General features: G+C 49.1%; 2 protein-coding genes across 6 annotated transcripts; one reads left to right on the forward strand and one right to left on the reverse strand.

Annotated features, from left to right (window-relative positions):
• Window positions 1-25: 25 nt before the first annotated feature.
• ANKZF1 (ankyrin repeat and zinc finger peptidyl tRNA hydrolase 1) lies at window positions 26-6,508 on the forward strand. 3 transcript variants are annotated; one of them, XM_086719695.1, is made up of 14 exons: window positions 26-167; window positions 472-621; window positions 1,582-1,691; window positions 1,860-1,962; window positions 2,079-2,272; window positions 2,672-2,784; window positions 2,879-3,026; window positions 3,316-3,544; window positions 3,706-3,852; window positions 4,684-5,158; window positions 5,327-5,438; window positions 5,572-5,739; window positions 5,877-5,962; window positions 6,176-6,508. In XM_086719695.1, exons 1-14 carry the CDS (start codon window positions 41-43, stop codon window positions 6,297-6,299), a joined length of 2,286 nt encoding a protein of 761 aa, XP_086575821.1. In that variant the 5' UTR covers window positions 26-40; the 3' UTR covers window positions 6,300-6,508. The 3 variants fall into 3 exon arrangements, with proteins under 3 accessions (XP_086575821.1, XP_086575822.1, XP_025791076.1); XM_025935291.2 differs by lacking the exon at window positions 26-167 and adding an exon at window positions 219-364; XM_086719696.1 differs by lacking the exon at window positions 472-621.
• Window positions 6,449-16,554, reverse strand: GLB1L (galactosidase beta 1 like). Of its 3 annotated transcripts, XM_025928013.2 has the most exons (17): window positions 16,341-16,552; window positions 15,033-15,338; window positions 14,640-14,806; window positions 14,245-14,395; window positions 14,040-14,100; window positions 9,847-9,941; window positions 9,569-9,743; window positions 9,424-9,482; window positions 9,198-9,319; window positions 9,047-9,087; window positions 8,750-8,868; window positions 8,371-8,445; window positions 8,159-8,248; window positions 7,895-8,008; window positions 7,484-7,615; window positions 7,034-7,249; window positions 6,449-6,886 (listed from the first exon to the last, which is right to left on the reverse strand). In XM_025928013.2, the coding sequence occupies exons 2-17, from the start codon at window positions 15,099-15,101 to the stop codon at window positions 6,617-6,619; spliced, it is 1,956 nt and encodes a 651-aa protein (XP_025783798.1). In that variant the 5' UTR covers window positions 15,102-15,338; window positions 16,341-16,552; the 3' UTR covers window positions 6,449-6,616. The 3 variants fall into 3 exon arrangements, with proteins under 3 accessions (XP_025783798.1, XP_086575824.1, XP_086575823.1); XM_086719698.1 differs by lacking the exon at window positions 8,371-8,445 and having other exon boundaries at window positions 16,341-16,554; XM_086719697.1 differs by lacking the exon at window positions 15,033-15,338 and having other exon boundaries at window positions 16,341-16,553.
• Window positions 16,555-16,570: the final 16 nt, after the last annotated feature.

Below are 16,570 nucleotides of genomic sequence, written 5' to 3' on the forward strand. Positions count from 1 at the left end.
TTTGTCCCCTTCGCTGCTCCGTAGTGACGAGATTGTTGTGATGTTGCAGAAATCCGGGCTTGGAATTGAAGACGAACATGCGGCTCGGTTCCCAGGACCTTTGGTGCAGCTGCTGAGGGCGGGGGCGAGTACACGCGGTTTAGGCGTTGCTGGAGTTCATTGCACGGGTAACGAGGAGCGGTCGATTAGGGATTGTAGCTCTATTGGACTCGATTTGGGAGCTGCATGCTCCCCTTTCACTCTGTGTGGTCCAGGACTGGGGGTTTGAGAAAACGGGTTGGGGTCATGTATTAACCTGCAGAACGGACTGCTGGTATCAGAGTGAGGCCCGAAGTGCCTTGCGGCGTTGGGGAGACCAAGTCAGGTAGGCAGGAGACGGGGCGGTAGGATCTCTCTCTCTCTCTCTGGGGAGTTCTGTTTCTGTTCCCCGCTTTCTGCTCCAAGAGCCGCTCCTAAATAATTTCTGCTCAGCTATGTCGCCAGTTTCAGCTGCAGCCCAGGTTCCTACGTTGGTCTCCCTGTTTGACCTCAGCGCGGATGCTCCGGTCCTTCAGGGCCTGAACTTGGTGAGCCACCCTTCTGGGGAGGCTCTGGCCCAAGCTCTGCGGACTTCCTGTCCAGGTATCTGGGAAGGTTTGGGGAGGACCCATGAGGAACGTGACACGCTCTTTAGAGCTTATTACTCCTCCAGGGAACACGTTCTTATTGATATTCCCCAGTTTAAGAGCCCTTGTTGACGTCTTTCTATGGATAAAATTTATCTTAGATTCACTCAATCTCTGGGTTGTTTCCAACACAGACGCCTGGATTGTCTCCAAACCAACCTCTTGCCATTGTTTGTATCAGGTCACGTTTACAAGCACTGCCTGCAAAATCACTTCAGAATTCCTAGATGAGTTCAAATTTAACTGGATTCCAATTAAATTACTCGTTCTTGTTGAATATAGAGCAAAAAAATTTTAAATGTTTATTTTTGAGAGAGAGAGAGTGAATGGGGGAAGGGCAGAGAGATTGGGAGACAGAGACCCCCAAGCAGAGGTGGGGCTGGAAGCGCAGAGCCCAAGGCAGGGCTGGAACTCACCAACCATGAGATCATGACCTGAGCCAAAATCAGGAGTCGGATTTTAACTGACTGAGCCACCCAGGCGCCCCAATGTAAAACTTTTTTTTTTTTTTTTTTTTTTTTACAACATTAGTTTGTCTTTGGCTGTTTTTTCTTGAGCATGTTTTTTAAAAACCGGACTGTAATTGGAAATGTAAAGCTATTTAAAGGGCATTTGAGAAGTGGTTTTTGCAAACATGATTTCAATGTTGCCAAAAATTATTTTCTGCAGGATTCCTCTAGGTAATCCCTTTAGTTAATTTAGTGTTTGACATATATTCACCTTACATACATCTTTTCAGAAACATATTGTATCAGGTGATTACTGTGCCATTTATTTCATTATTACTAGATTATAAATTCTTTGGAGGAAAAGATGCTTTTCTTTTGTATCCCCCTTTGTATATTAGACAGTGAATGTGATTCCAGGTGCAGATTTGGGCTCCCTTTCCACCTCTAATTACCCTCCCCTCATTTAGGTTCAGGGGAGAGTGCAAGCCCAGAAAGAAAACTCCAGGGTCTGCTGGATATTTCAGAAAAGTTATTTTGTTCAACTTGTGACCAGACTTTCCACAACCACCAGGAACAGGTAAGGCCAGGTGCAGAGGTAAATGGTGGAAGCAAAAGTATAATGGTGGGTGGGTGTGTTGGTGTTATCCAACACACTTCCTGGAGTTCTGTTACTGGTGATGGGTACCATAAAGGGCCAGAGGGGTGCATATTTCCACATTCAGCCTCCCCCTTTGCTTCCTACCAGAGGGAACATTATAAGCTTGACTGGCATCGGTTTAACCTAAAGCAACGTCTCAAGGACAAGCCTCTCCTGTCTGCCCTGGACTTTGAAAAGCAGAGTTCCACAGGTGATGGCTGGTAGACCTGAGTTGAGTAGGACGTGGGGGCGGAGGAAGGCTCTAGTTTAGGAGCCTGTGGAAAGGTCAAAGATGGAACGCCAAACTTGTGCACCTCATGTTTTCAGGAGATCTTTCCAGCATCTCAGGATCGGAAGACTCAGACTCAGCCAGTGAAGAGGGCTTGCAGATTCTGGATGAGGAGAGGGCAGAGTATGAGAAGCCCAGCAGAGCCCAAGGCTTCCACCCCCATCGGGTTCTTTTCCAGAATGCCCGGGGCCAGTTCCTTGATGCCTACCGCTGTGTCCTGGGCCCTCGCCAGGCAAGTGGCAGCGCAGGTTGTGTGGTCAACTGCAGCCTTTTGGACACTCAGCCTAGATTTCCCCTGAACCCAGTCCATTTCTTACTTTTTTCTCTTTCTTCCTGTTGCATGTGGGGTCACAATTGACAGCACAGTCTTAGATTGAATTGGCCTGAATCTGGGGTCGGGTGTAATGGAGTTAAGTTTGGAAACAGACCAATCTAGGTTTGAATTGTCATTCTGCCACTTGATCTTGACTACCTCTACAAGCTTCAAATTTCCTGACTTGTAAAATGGAGACAAGCCTCAGGATGGTTATATGAAATGAGATAGTGCAGGTGAAACACTTAGCCCTGGCACTTAGTTTCTTACTCTCAGTGAATGCAACAGATAGGTTTGTGCTGTCCCTCTGTCATCCAGGTGTCCCCAGAAGAACCAGAACTGCTGCTACAGAATCTGCAAAACGGAGGTCCCAGATACTGTGTGGTGCTCATGGCTGCGGCTGGGCACTTTGCTGGTGCCATTTTTCAGGGGTGAGAGGGTGCTGCGTGGGTGTAAGGATGGAATGGACCCGGTTAGCCTGGGAGTACGGGCTAGTTTCCAGTACTGAGTCCGTGTTGTCTACAGAAGAGACGTGGTGACACACAAGACCTTTCACCGCTACACGGTGCGGGCCAAGCGGGGCACGGCCCAGGGAGTTCGGGATGCCCGGGGTGCGGCTTCTCGTTCTGCCGGAGCCAACCTGAGGCGCTATAATGAAGCCACGTTATATAAGGTGAGTTAGGCGTCCCAGATCTGGTGGTCCGCTGATCTACTGTTTACCCCTCTCAACTTGGCAGATACTCCAAGGGAGGGACTCCCGTATCCTCCCAGTCTTCGTTATTTCTGAGTAGATGAAGGTAGACTGGGGATGGATCCCCAAGAACCTTAGCCTTCTCATTCTTCCTTCCCCTATGTTACCTTCTACTTCCCATCCCTTACACGTCATCTGTGGGCCATTTTTTGGTTGGAGATTTGAAAACAGCAAGTGAAGATACACTGGCCTGACTTACTCTTTTTTCTAGGATGTTCGTGACCTGCTGGCAGGGCCGGGCTGGGCTAAAGCACTGGGGGAGGCTGGGACAATACTGCTACGTGCCCCCCGCTCTGGCCGGTCCTTGTTCTTCGGAGGCCCTGGCGCACCCCTGCAACGGGGGGATCCCCGGCTTTGGGATATCCCCCTCGCTACCCGCAGACCCACCTTCCGGGAGCTACAGCGTGTGCTCCATAAGCTGACCACCTTGCATGTCCACGGTGAGCCTTTTTTCTAGATCCCCAGACTCCCTAGATCTTCCTGTACTTTCCAGCCCAAGCTTTGGTTCTCATTTGTACATCCAGACAGCATCTTCATTGAGAGAAACCTGGAATGGCTTCTCTTCAACTAAACTTGAGTAACATCTTTTGTTTTATGGCAGAAGAAGACCCCCGGGAGACAGTCAGGTTGGACTCACCTCGGACACACTGGAAGACCATGAGAGAGAAGAAGGCTATCGAGGCAGAAAGAAAGGTCCTCAGTGATGAAAATGAGGCACTTGGGCAGAACGAGGAGTCTCCCAAACAGGGTTTGAGCACCATCTGGCAACTGTCCAATCTCTATCTGGGTGTCTATCCTGGAAATGTAGTCAGATCTCCTACTGTCACTTCCTTCTTTTTTTTTTTAAGTAGGCTGCGCCCAGTACAGAGCCCGATGCAGGGCTTGAACTCACCACCCTGAGATTAAGACCTGAGCTGATATCAAGAGTCGGATGCTTAACCGACTGAAGCACCCAGGCGCCCCACTTCCTTCTTTATAGATGAGCCCTTACACAACACACACACCGTTATACACACACACAAGTCTGTTATGATAAGGGGTATGTGGTAGCAGTTACAGAGACGTGTTTTGTGACCTTTCCAAATTTCCTGTTCTCTTTTGTTCATGGATGTATCCTCAGTACTTAGAAAACACGAAATAGTACATGAAATAGACGCTTGTGTTGCATAAACCTTACATAATTGACCTGTCTTACCGGATGGTGTGGTTTGGAGCTAAGGCCTGCTTTCCCGGCTGCAGACTCTTAGTCTGTGTGGCTGTCACTGCTCCCATGCTCTACTCTGTTATGTACCATCCTAAGGCTGCTCAAGGGGAGAGTCTAAGGACACTTGTTCCTGCATAGCTCTTGCTGGGTCTGTCCTTGTCTGAGCTGAGAGTTCCATTTCTGCATGTGATACTAACGGATTCAGCTTTTGATGTGCTACTTGGTCTTGGCTGACAAACTACAAATACTTAATTTAATTTCAAGATCATCTGAATTACCTTTTTATGTACACTTATAGCATCTGGGCCAGCCCACATACTTCCACCCTCTGTATTATCTCTTTGGACGGACCTAACATGTCATATTTTTCCCCAGGTTCAGGGTCGGAGGGAGAGGACAGCTTCCAGGTGGAGTTGGAGCTAGTAGAGTTGGCAGTGGGGACCCTGGATCTTCGGGAGTTTGAGGTACTGCCAAAGCGGAGGAGGAGGAAAAGGAATAATAAGAAGGAGAGAAGCCGAGACCTGGAGGCTCTTTCCCAGCAAACTCAAGGAGATGAGGCCTTCTCACAGTCCACCCAGGGACGGGCAGCCCCTGTGGGGCCTTCTCTGGATGAGGCCAAGACCCCCGATCAGTCAGAGCTCTGGGACATGCTTCTAGCTGCTTGCCGAGCCGGAGATGTTGGGATGTTGAAACTCCAGCTAGCTGCTGACCCCATAGACCCTGGAGTTCTGTCTCTGCTCAGTGCCCCCTTGGGCTCCAGCGGCTTCACGCTCCTGCATGCGGCAGCTGCAGCTGGGAGAGGCTCAGTGGTTCGCCTGCTGCTGGAGGCGGGTGCTGACCCTACTGTGCAGTAAGTAAGGGTCCCCAAGCCGAGCCCTTTAGGGTATAGAGAGGATCATCTGGAGGCTAATGGTGGTACTGGCTACTTCACAGTATCCCCTTCATCTGTCTGGGTGAGGTTGGGAGATGTAGGAAGCGAGCTGAACCCATTTTTTTTGTGGGGGCGGTTTGCACCTAGGGACTCGAGGGCCCGGCCGCCATATACAGTCGCAGCTGACAAGTCAACACGTAATGAGTTCCGAAGGTTCATGGAGAAGAATCCAGATGCTTATGATTACAGCAAGGCTCAGGTGAGCTGGAAAAGAAGCAGCAGCAGAGTAGGAAGGCATCACAGACCCTGGCTAGATCTTTTCCACATTCTTCTAGTTTCCCCAAAGATAGCGCGTATGGGTCTTACCTTACCCCTCCCTGGAAATTCTCCAGGTGCCAGGGCCCCTGACGCCAGAAATGGAGGCACAGCAGGCTCTGCGGAAAAGGGAGCAGAAGGCTGCCCGGCGGCAACGGGAAAAACAGCAGCTGCAGCAGCGGGAGCAGGAGGCGCGGGAGCAAGAAGAGCGGCGGCGCTTTGCCGCCCTCAGCGATCGGGAGAAGGTGAGGCCGGTGGTTCTCTCTTCCACAGCTGAGACCTCCTGAGAGGTCCGACCCCTTCCCAGTGTGCCGCTGTCACTTCTGGAGCATCCCATCCACCACTGGGGCCTTGTCCTTAACAAGACTTCTCTTCCCCGCAGAGAGCCCTGGCTGCAGAGCGCAGGCTGGCTGCCCAGCTGGGAGCCCCCACCCCTCAGGCCCCAGGCTCTGCAGTCATCAGTGCTCAGTAAGTGCTCAGCCTGCAGGGGCAGGCGTGATGGGTGGGCTGTGTTGGGGCACGCAGAATGCGTGCTTGCAGAGAACTCAGGCTGTTGAGGGGCCTTGAGATGTTCTGGGAACCCTCTGGAGCCAAACCAGAGATGGCAGGAGGGAATGGGGAGAGCTTGGATCGGAAAGTTTCCGGGGTACCTGGTCAGCCCTCTGTGTTCTTCTTGTCCAGACGCTGCTGGAGTTGTGGGACATCCCTCCAAGGCCTCATTCCCTTTCACTATCTCGACTTCTCTTTCTGCTCCACACGCTGCCTCCGGGATCATCGCTGCCAGGCTGGAAACCCCTCTTCCTGATCTCTTAGGGCTGCGCCTGGGGCTGACTCTGGGCCTTGAGAGGGTGCATTCATGCTAGCCTTAGGCTTCTTCTTTCCCATGAAACCAGAGTGTTTGGAAGATTAGGGAGGACACTCAGGAACCAGGGCAAAGACAGGGCCACAGAGGTATGTGGAGCTGGTACTGTCTCTGGAACTTTAATCATAATAAAGTCTGGCAAGGAAACTGCACTTGTACTCGCATTCAGGCCTTGTGACCTTTGGTTCCACGTGGTCACCGGGGCCAGCACCAAGGGATCCTACCCACTCCGTGTCCCAGGCCCAAGGGTTACCTTTCTTTCAGTGCCCACTTAACTCCATTGGTTCAGAGGGACTTTGTGTATCAGCTGAGAGGGAATAGATGTATGTCTTATGCAAGGTGCTATTGAGGATAGGCCTATCCAGAAACTGGATTTGGGGCTCAGAAGGCACATTTTCTAGCTCTAGCAATGTGATTTTGTTGAGGGCTCCCCTAGAAAACAGCAGAGGTCTTGGCACGTAGAGGGTCTGTTGTGGCCCCTGCCTTGTCCAGTACCGGCCCAAGTTAAACCCATTGATCCAGACTTGGCCCTGGCAAAGAGAGAAGAAAATAAAGGGTCAGCTATCAAGGGTGTAGAATCATGCCCTTTGGGGTTTCTAATCCGAGAAATTTCTGCTGCCCCTTCTTCCATGATTTTCCTCTCATCACCTTGACCCCAACCCCACTGTCAGCAATACCTTGGTCCATCCAGGTAGAAAGAGGAAAGTGTCCCCGCCTTCTCCTAAAATTGAAAATGTTGTGGAGTAGAAGGTGGGGCCAGAGGGAGCTTGAGCGTGTGAACTTCTCAGCAACGGGAGGGGAAACCACCACTTTACAAGCTTATCAACTTTCAGAGGGAACATCAGCCACTGGTTAAGGGCTGTTTGTCCCAGAACTGGTGGCTCTAATAGGCCCTGTGAAGAAGACAAATGAAAATTCATCATTCGTTAAGCTCTTAAGGTCAAACTGTCCCTAATCAAGCCCTGGGATATAACTGTTGGCCATGTCTAGAGCCCCACAAGTGACTACTTTGCTGCCTAACTCCTAAGCACATGGCTCTTGTCTATCTTTCATTAGGCCCCTATCTTTCCAAGGGACTTTGGTCAGTAAGAGTATGGAGGAGAAGGGGGTGGGCAAAGCTAGCTCACCTTGAAGTCACTGCTGTTGGACCCAAAACTGAGCCTCCCCATGTTCTCCAGCAGGATGTCCAGTTTGGCCCCCATTTTCCCCATCAAAAATAGTTGGTGTTTCATGTTTCGTTCCAAGACACCCTGAAACACCTGTGGATAAAAAGATCTGTGAGCGGAAGGGCTCCACATCTAGCTCGTGGCCATGACACAGGAAGCTATGTTAGCACCTGTATCTGGGGAGCAAAGAGAATGTGGCCTGTCAGTTACCCATCCATTCTGGAACCTTAGCCTCAGCCAAATTCTTCCTCATCCCAGCTTATCCCTGGGCCCCCTGCAAATGTGGGCAGACAATGGGAAAAGGTAGATAAGGGGACCTTAAGGCTAAAGGTGCTGGGAAGGAGAGAGGAGATGGGCTCACAAGTTTCTTACCCCATCTACCATCACATAGGCACGGTCATGGACTCCATTGTTAGGCACCCACAATTGTGTTGGCTCAGAAACAGTATGGGTCAGATAGGTCCGGTACAACATAAAGCCGTGGTCCTGGGTGTGGAAGAGTCAAGTACTTAAGTACTTAAGATGAACTGAGAGGTAAGAGAGGACACTGTGGGGAAGATGTGCAGCTCAGAGAACCTTTGGCTACAGCTGTTGAGGAAGGTTGCCATTCCTACTGGATGTGGGATTATGCCTTACCTGTTTGACAGCCTCAAAGGTCATTGGCAAGATGGAACGGATGGGCCCGTGGGGACACAGGATGTCCAGGAAAGACAGCAGATACCCATCCTATTAGAAAAAGGGAAAGGTATTAGAACAAAGGGGAAGTTTCAGAATAGAGGGCAGGATAGGCTAGGCCATTTATAGAGAATAAAGAGGTAGGATCAGAGAAAAGATGGGGAAGAGCTTACCAGGTGCAGGGTCAAAGGTCCAAGCATCATCTTAGGGCTGGGGGGAGGTAAAGGTCCCAAGGGAATTTCCTGGAACTGAGCCCAAATTCTCTCAGGAGCCATAGGAAAACCACACAACCCCTATTCCAAAACCCCGCACAGGGATCTTAACCTGGGGTCCAGGGAAGGGCTTCATGGGGTCATGAAGATCCTGTAATTTTGCACACACTTGTGTGTATCTTCCCAAATAGTCCCCATTTGGGTGGGTGGGAAATGCTTCTGTGAGGCTATGTGGCCCAGACAACAACAGTGATTTATGGGATCCCATTACAAACAATTTAAGTACTCCCTTTCCCCAAATTAATAAAAGCCTTTGGCACTTAATGAAGTGGTAGGGCACCTTGCTGATGACATTTCGAAGAGCAAAAAGCTTAGGTGTAGGGTCCCCGGCTTCAGATATTGGTGCATCATAGTCATAGCTGGTAGTAATTGGAAGAAAGCGTCCCTTCTCATCAGCACCTGGGGTCAAATCAATTTCATTAATTCAATATCTCAAATAATAGGCACTAAGCAACGAAATTCATGCCAAGAAGTTTGCCATCAGAGGGGACAGGGGTGGCCATATCCAGCTTCTAGACCTCATAATCTAATTCCTTGATACGTCCCTGCTTCTACCCCAGGGACCATCTGGACTCACCATTCCAGTATCCGAAGTTGGTACCTCCATGGAACATGTACCTGAAGAGGGGGGGAAGGTGGGGGAAAGGCAAAAGCTGACCCACCGAATCTTCATTTTCATCCCCAATACCCAGTTACAGCTTCATGTTGGCCCCCGTGTCTCCAGTTACATGTTCACGCTGGCTCCCAACTTCAGCATGTTCTCTAGACCTTTGGTTACAGCTGAAATGGATCGTGTGGAGTGATTCTGGCCCCAGTAATCCAGCCAGCCTGTGTAGTATTCAGAGTTCACCTAGAAGGTGAAGTGGAAGATACCATAAATGAAATGGGAAACTGAGCTTGACCCATTCCAAACCCTGACTCTTGTTTTGACTGTCATCCCCTCCAGCTCCTCACCAATGGCCCATGGGGTTCATATTTCCGAAGCAGGGCAAAGATTTCGGTCATGTTGTCAGCTGCAGAGAGGAGGCAAAAGGTGAACGATAAACATAGAAGAGGTGCCCCTTCCCCAGACTCCACTCCTAACCCTTGCTCAGGAGACCTGGGCCAAAATCTACAGTGGTATAGAGTCCCTGGAGGGAGCCACATTTGAGTCCTTCAGGCCCATCTGTGGTGAAGAGCAAGATCCTGTCTCCTAGTAACGCACGGAAGAGCCCAGCCAAGTGTCTCATGTAGGTGAAGTCACAGGCTTTGTAGCTACCATATTCATTCTCCACCTGCCAAGGAAAAGGAAAAGTGGAACTTGGCCATGCGGTGGGGGTTAGGACCCCTAGCTCCTCCTTCCCCTTACCGAGACAATTTGTACCCAGTCACTTGTACCTGAATGCTAATGATGTTGCCCCCATTGTGGTAGAGCCATGGATATAACTTGGGCAGCAAGACCTTGAACCAGGAGTCCACTGCGGCAAGAAAGTCTAAAGGAAGGAGCAGTGCTCTGCTCATTAGGACACCACCGCCTCCATAGCCCCCACCCTTAGTATCTATGCCAGCAACTTCAGTGATGCCTGAACCCTGGGCTGCAGTTGGCATCCCACTTGTCTGCAAATAAATCGGAGAAGCAGTGAGTCTGAAACCCTCTTATGTACTTGTATGGCAAGGACATCTGGGCATAGGAACCCCTGAAGCAGTGTTTCTTGTAAATTTAGTTTTTAAACGTAAGAAAAATGTTAAATGTGTCATATGGAGCTATTATGTAATCAGTGTATACTTGCGAGGGCTGTGAAGTAGCATGGGAATTCACAGAAATGCAGACTCTCTGACCTGCACCCTACTGTAACTGACAATCCAAGTGATTTGAGTCATTAATTGAAACATCGCTGTATTAGGTATCACGCCTTAGGTATCATCCTCAACTCCTGTTTGTGATTTTTGTTGATTCACCCTCAGGGTCTTCACTTCACTTCACTCTGCCTGACACTTTCTCCCCACCGTCCTTTATCCAGCCAACTCCAATGCAAGCTTAAGATCTTAACTTCCTCAGGAAAACCTCGGATATCCCAGAGGAGGGCAGATGTCTGTTACACACTCTCACATCACCTCATACTTCTTTTTCAAGCATGTAACAAATTATAATTAAGCATTTACTTCTATAATTGTTTCCCGACAAGTCTCTCTCCTCCACCGTGAGCAGGAACCTAGTCTGTCAGATTCATTTGCTGCATCCTATCGCTGGGGACAATGCCTAGCAGGTAGCAGACTCTCAAAGGTGGAGTCAACAAAAGATGTGTTGGAGGATATTTTTGCATTAAGACACTGAACCCCTTTACATTTTGTTTCCTGTATAAAGGGTGCCCAGGTTTGACTGCCTCCTTTAATCCAAGCGTATATTAAATCTCATCCAACAAGTATTTATGGGTGCTTACTATACGCCAAATAATGCTCTAGGTGTTAGGGATACAGAGTACAACAAAATAGACCAAAATCTCTGCTCTTGTCGAATTTCCTTTCCAGTGAGGAAGGCAGACAATAAATAAATAGCTAAAATGTATAGTGTGTTAATGCCAACAACAAAAAAATATATATGGAAGAAGGATATATATGGTGGGGGAGCTTAAATTTTAGAGCGTAGCCCAGGGAAGGCATCACGGAGAAGGTGATTCTGCAGGAAGACTGAGGGAGCACCGAGTGCAAAGGCCTCAAGGCAGGAATGTGCCTGGTGAGTCTGAAAAACAGCCAGTGAAGCCAGTGTGAACAATAAGGGAAAGAGTAGATGTCAGGTAGGTGACTGGGCCAATTAGGTAGGACCTAATAGGCCATTTTAAGGAGTCCATGGTTCATATTCTGAATGAGATGAGAACCTATTAGAGAGATTTAAGTAGAGAAACGACATGATCTGAGATATATGTTTAAACTTATATTTGCATTGAGAACAGACTATAAGGGGTGAGAGCAAAGAAGGGGAAGCAATAAGGAACCTATTCAAGTAGTCCAGGTGGGAGAGGCAGCTTGGACCAGTGGGGGTGATGAAAAGTAGTTGAAGTCAGTATATTCAATATATTTGCAGGACTTTCTGATAGGTTGAATATGAGAAAAAGGTGTAACAAATACCATAGTGTTTAGCCTGATCAGTTGGAAAATGGAGTTGCTATGAACTGAGGCGAGATGGTAGGAACAGCTCGTTGGAGAGGCCATACCAGAGGCTTAATTGTATCATTATGCCTTAGATCTCCAAACATGCAACCAGATATATGTTTTCAGAGGCCAAGGGAGAGTCCTGGAACTGGAGATACATATTTCAGAGTCATTAACTATTAGATGGGATCAAAAGCCATGAGAATGGATGAGATTGTCTAAGGAAACACATAGAAAAGAGAAGCATCCCAGGACTGAGCCCTGAAACACCCCAGCATTTAGAGGAAACAGAAAGGGAGAAGAACCAGCAAGAGACTAAGAAGGAAGGGTCAGCAAGGCTGGGATGTGGGGGGAAGGGGGGGGACCAGATAAAGGTGGTATTTTGGAAGCTGAGAGAAGAATGCATTTCAAAGAACGGAGGCCTAGAGAGGGACCGTGGATTCAGCAGTGAAGAGGTTGCTAGCTTTCTTGAGAAAAATGGACATTGCATGTTGGTGTCCCATCACTACTTTGCCATTTCAAATGCATTTCATAGTCAGCTGAAGTCACAGGAATTGCTAGAAGGGGCGTAAAGCTCTTCAGAACCCTATGAAGTGAAGTGCCTGGAAGGTCCCCAGCAGATACGAAGCAATTTTACCAGAGTGATCCTTTTTTTTTTTTTTTTTTTTAATGTTTATTTTTGAGAGAGGGAGAGAGGAAGAGCATGAGCAGGGAAGGGGCAGAGAGAGAGGGAGACACAGAACCTGAAGAAGGCTCCAGGCTCTGAGCTGTTAGCACAGAGCCCGATACGGGGCTCAAACTCATGAACTCTGAGCCGAAGTCAGAAGCTTAACCAATTGAACCACCCGTGCTCCCAGAGTGATCTTTTTAAAAGATATAAATCAGATAAAATCACTCCCTTGCTCTGATGATGGAATTCCTATTTACATCTGAAGTAAAATCCAAACGCCTTGAAATAGTGGGCATTTCAGAGTTGATCATGAGTTCTTATCTTGTCTCTCCCTATGCTCTTTCCCCAGGCAATGGCCCAGTATCTGTGGATCTAAGTGCCATCTTTAGACTGGTGAATCCCAAATTTACCTCTAGCTCAGACCTCCTCGTGAGCTCCACACTCACGCAGCCCGTGGCTTAACATCCTCACTTGAGTGTGATATGATAAAAATTTAACATGATCAGAAGAACTGCTTTTCCTCCAAAAAGGTGGTCCTTTGCCACCCCTAGTCTCTTCCATCTTTCCTATGTCAGTAATGGCACCGCCATCTTGACTAGTCAGAAAGCTGGATTCCTTTCTTTCCGGACCCTACCCCCTGCCCCTACTCTTCCCCTTCCCAACAAAATCTATCAATCAGTCCTGGTGATTTTGATCCCCAACTTGTATCTCAATTCTGCCCTCTTCCCATCTCCGCCACCGTCACCTGAGTCCAGGAGTCAACGCCTGCCTCCTCAACTACAGCCAGAGTCTCCCAATTAGTTTTTCCACCTCTATCCTTGCTCCCCTCCCTCCATTCTCCACACTCAGGCTCAACTAATCTGAAAACAAATCAATATGTCTCTTTAAGAAGCTCTTTCAATGGTTTATGTCTCGTTAAGCTCTTTCAGTGGCTTTCTACTCTGCTTAGGATAAAATGCAAACCGCTTACAATGGCCTACAAGGTCCTGTATTAACATTCCCTATCTATCTCCAATTTCACAGCACATTCCTCTCTCCCTATGCCCCAGCCAAGCTGGCCTCAACCATGCCACATACTTTCCCATCTCTGTGCATTTGAATATACTGTTTCTTCTACCTGGTCATTCTCACCTCACTCTTTATATGACCAGAGCTTTCCCTTCCCTGGAGTCAAGTGAAATGTCATCATTTCAGAAGAGCCTTCAGAACTTCAGACTTCCCTACCAAAAACAGGTGTTCTCGGTTTTTAATTTTTTTTAATGTTTACTTTTGAGAGAGAGACAAAGAGCATGAGCAGGGGAGGGGCAGAGAGAGAGAGGGAGACACAGAATCTGAAGCAGGTTCCAGGCTCTGAACTGTCAGCACAGAGCCTGACACGGGGCTTGAACTCACAAACTGTGAGATCATGACCTGAGCCGAAGTCGAAGTTTAACCGACTGAGCCCCCCAGGTGCCCCAACAGGCCTTCTCTGTTATTCACGATCGCAATTCCTTGTCTGTTTTCTTGTGTAGTATTTCTACAGCTTGCAATAATCTTACAGGTTTTGGTTTTTTAACAATCTGTTTCTTTCACCATAAGCTCCATTGCACAGGGACTGGGTCTGTCTGGTTCCCCAGTTTCTAGCATCTTGTTGGGCATGAAGGGAACACTCAAATATCTGCATGAATGATCTCCAGTTTGGGGATGGTCTCTTCTGTTTTGGGCACCCAACGACCCGTTTTGTTGCTGTTGTTTGCTTTTTTTCTGCGCTAAAAATCTTGTCTCAACTCACCTGGATCTGAGGTTCTCAGCTGGATTTCAGGCTTTTGAAGCAACCAGGCTGGGAGACCCCCCTGAGACAAACATAAAGACAACAGGTTTTGTTGTTTGGGAGTGAAGTAGCGGAGGTAAGAAGGGAGGATGTTGTGTATAGCACTGCAGAGTGGGCAGATGGGAGGAGTCCGGGAAGGGCACGAGTGGCCCTTCTCCTAACTCACCATCTCCCACTCTGCACAGATGTAAGGTCCTGGTCTGAGTATGACCAACAGGTCTGCTATAGATGCCTCATTCAGAAATGCAGTCAGGTCCCGGCTGCCATTAAAGTTATAGACCCCAGGCTCTGGCTCATGGTAGTTCCAGGGCACATAACTGAGAAAGAAAGAGGTTAACAGGGCCCGAGGCAGGGCGGTGCTGGAGAGGCCTAAGGGATCAGGCCTTGCAGGGAATCTCCAGGAAGCGGTTGGTAGGAGGTCCTGGCCCACCCTTTCCCACCCTAGGCCTGGAAGCCCTGGAGCTCTCATACCCGGCCAGTCTATCTGTCCCAACACCCTTCTTAAGTGGGTGGTAGGATGAATAAATCCCATCCTCCATGGCTCTCCTGAGCACTTCTTACAACTGTACAGCGTTGAGGCCACTCATTCGCATCTTCAAGAGCCGGTCTGCCCAAAGCACCCGTGGTACCCGAAAGTAGTGCAGGCTGCCGGACACGTAGCGGAAAGGGGCCCCATCCAGGAGGAATCTGTCATTTTCTCGATCCACTATGAACGACCGAGTGTCTGCCTGCAAAGGGAGAGATTATGCTCAGCAGAGGTCTGGAGTTGGCAGGGGGGTCAGTGTCTGCGTTGGAGATGGAACTAGCCCTGCCCATTGTTGCGTTACTTTTCACTTTCTTTCTCTCCTGGACTAGATCTGATCCCGTTTCACCGCACCCAGCCTGCTGATTCAATCCTGTCATTCTACCTGGGGCAGCAGCACCCAGCCTGCTGATTCAATCCTGTCATTTTACCTGGGGCAGCAGCAGCGTCAGAAGTGGCAACAGCAGGGAAGGAAGGCAGGGCGGCTTCTTGGGAGCCATGGCGCTAACACGGCTCCTCTAGTCAGAGAGGGCGGTCCGACTGTCACGTGGCGGATTCCTGGGAGGGAACCTCAGCGAGCAAGGGGGCGGAGACCACCTCTAGTTGCCAGGCGATCAGCCTGGCCTTGTCCACCCGCTACTCTACTAGTTTGTAAAATCCTCTACATCTTGAATCAGCTTCATCAGCGTCACCTGGGAGCTTGTTAGAAATGCAGAGTCTCAGGTCCTACCTCAGACCTACAGAATCAGAATTTGTACTTTAACAAGATTCCCAGGCGATTCTAAAGACATCCAAGATTGAGAAGCACTGTTCTACTAAACTGAGCTCCCTGAGGGTGAAGAGTACCTTGTCCACCTTGAATCCTCAGCTTCTAGGACAAGGCCCGGCACATAGCAGGTTAAATCTAGATGAATGAATGTCAGAACCAGGGGGCAAAAACAGGTTCAGAACCAAGAGAAACCAGATCTTCCCAGTGGTGTGAAAGTGGGGAACAGGTTATAAGAGGGATCTTTTTTCCTGGTGGCCCCGTTTCAGTAAGAGACCATCTCGGCCATCCCGTCTTCTTTGGATGTGCACTGCTCTCCAATTTATCCCTGCCTGCCTGTGCGAGAGATGCCAAGGACAACTTGGGGCCAAGACTTGGGGATTTGTGAATTTCCATGACTCCTGCCTTCACAGTCCCAAGCCTGGGATGTAAGGACCAGGATAAAATAAATAAAACGATAATAAAAATAATAGTAATTTCTGTTTACTGACACTAAGGGCTGTGTGTCAGATATTGTGCTCAGCACTTTACATCTCATTTAATCTTCAAAAAACTCTGCGCAGTAGATAATGCTCATTTCCATTTTACAGATGAAGAAATTGAGAGAAAATTTAAATAGCCTGTTTAAGGTCACATAACTAGTTTAGCAGAGATGGGATTTGAACTAGGCATTCTGGCCCCACAGTACGTGCACTTAACTTTGGGTACTATTATACCTTGTTACCATTTAGGGAAACCGAGGCTCTGAGAGGTTAAGTAAGTCGTCCGAGGTCACACAGCTAGTAACTAAGCTGTTAAGACAAGATTTAGAATCTAGTCTGGTTCAAAAGCCCAAGCTCTTAACCACTGAAATTAGAGTGGTGGGATACAGGCCAGAGCCCCAAGGTTGTACTGATCAGAAACGTAGAGGTCCAGGCCGCCAGCACCCACCCCAGAACCGCCCCTCGCGGCTGGACTATAGTCAGCCTCCTACCTCCGGCATTGGGAGATGGAAGTCCTGGGGGCCTCGGGCCGAGCCCGGCTTTGCTCCCGTTTGGCGTAAGTGCCTGCGTCTTGACCACTACTGAAGGCCAGGTGTGGAACCTTCACCCGGGTCCTGGGACCCGTCCTACCCCAGGCTTAGCCCGCCCCCGGCCTCTCTGCTTCTGGCCCCCACATCATCCGTACGCCCAGCGGTTGCTAGGCTACCGCGGGCCGTTACGC

This window comes from Puma concolor, chromosome C1 (assembly GCF_028749965.1).
Source record: "Puma concolor isolate L17-30 chromosome C1, mPumCon1.1.hap2, whole genome shotgun sequence".
NCBI classification, from domain to species: Eukaryota; Metazoa; Chordata; class Mammalia; order Carnivora; family Felidae; genus Puma; species Puma concolor.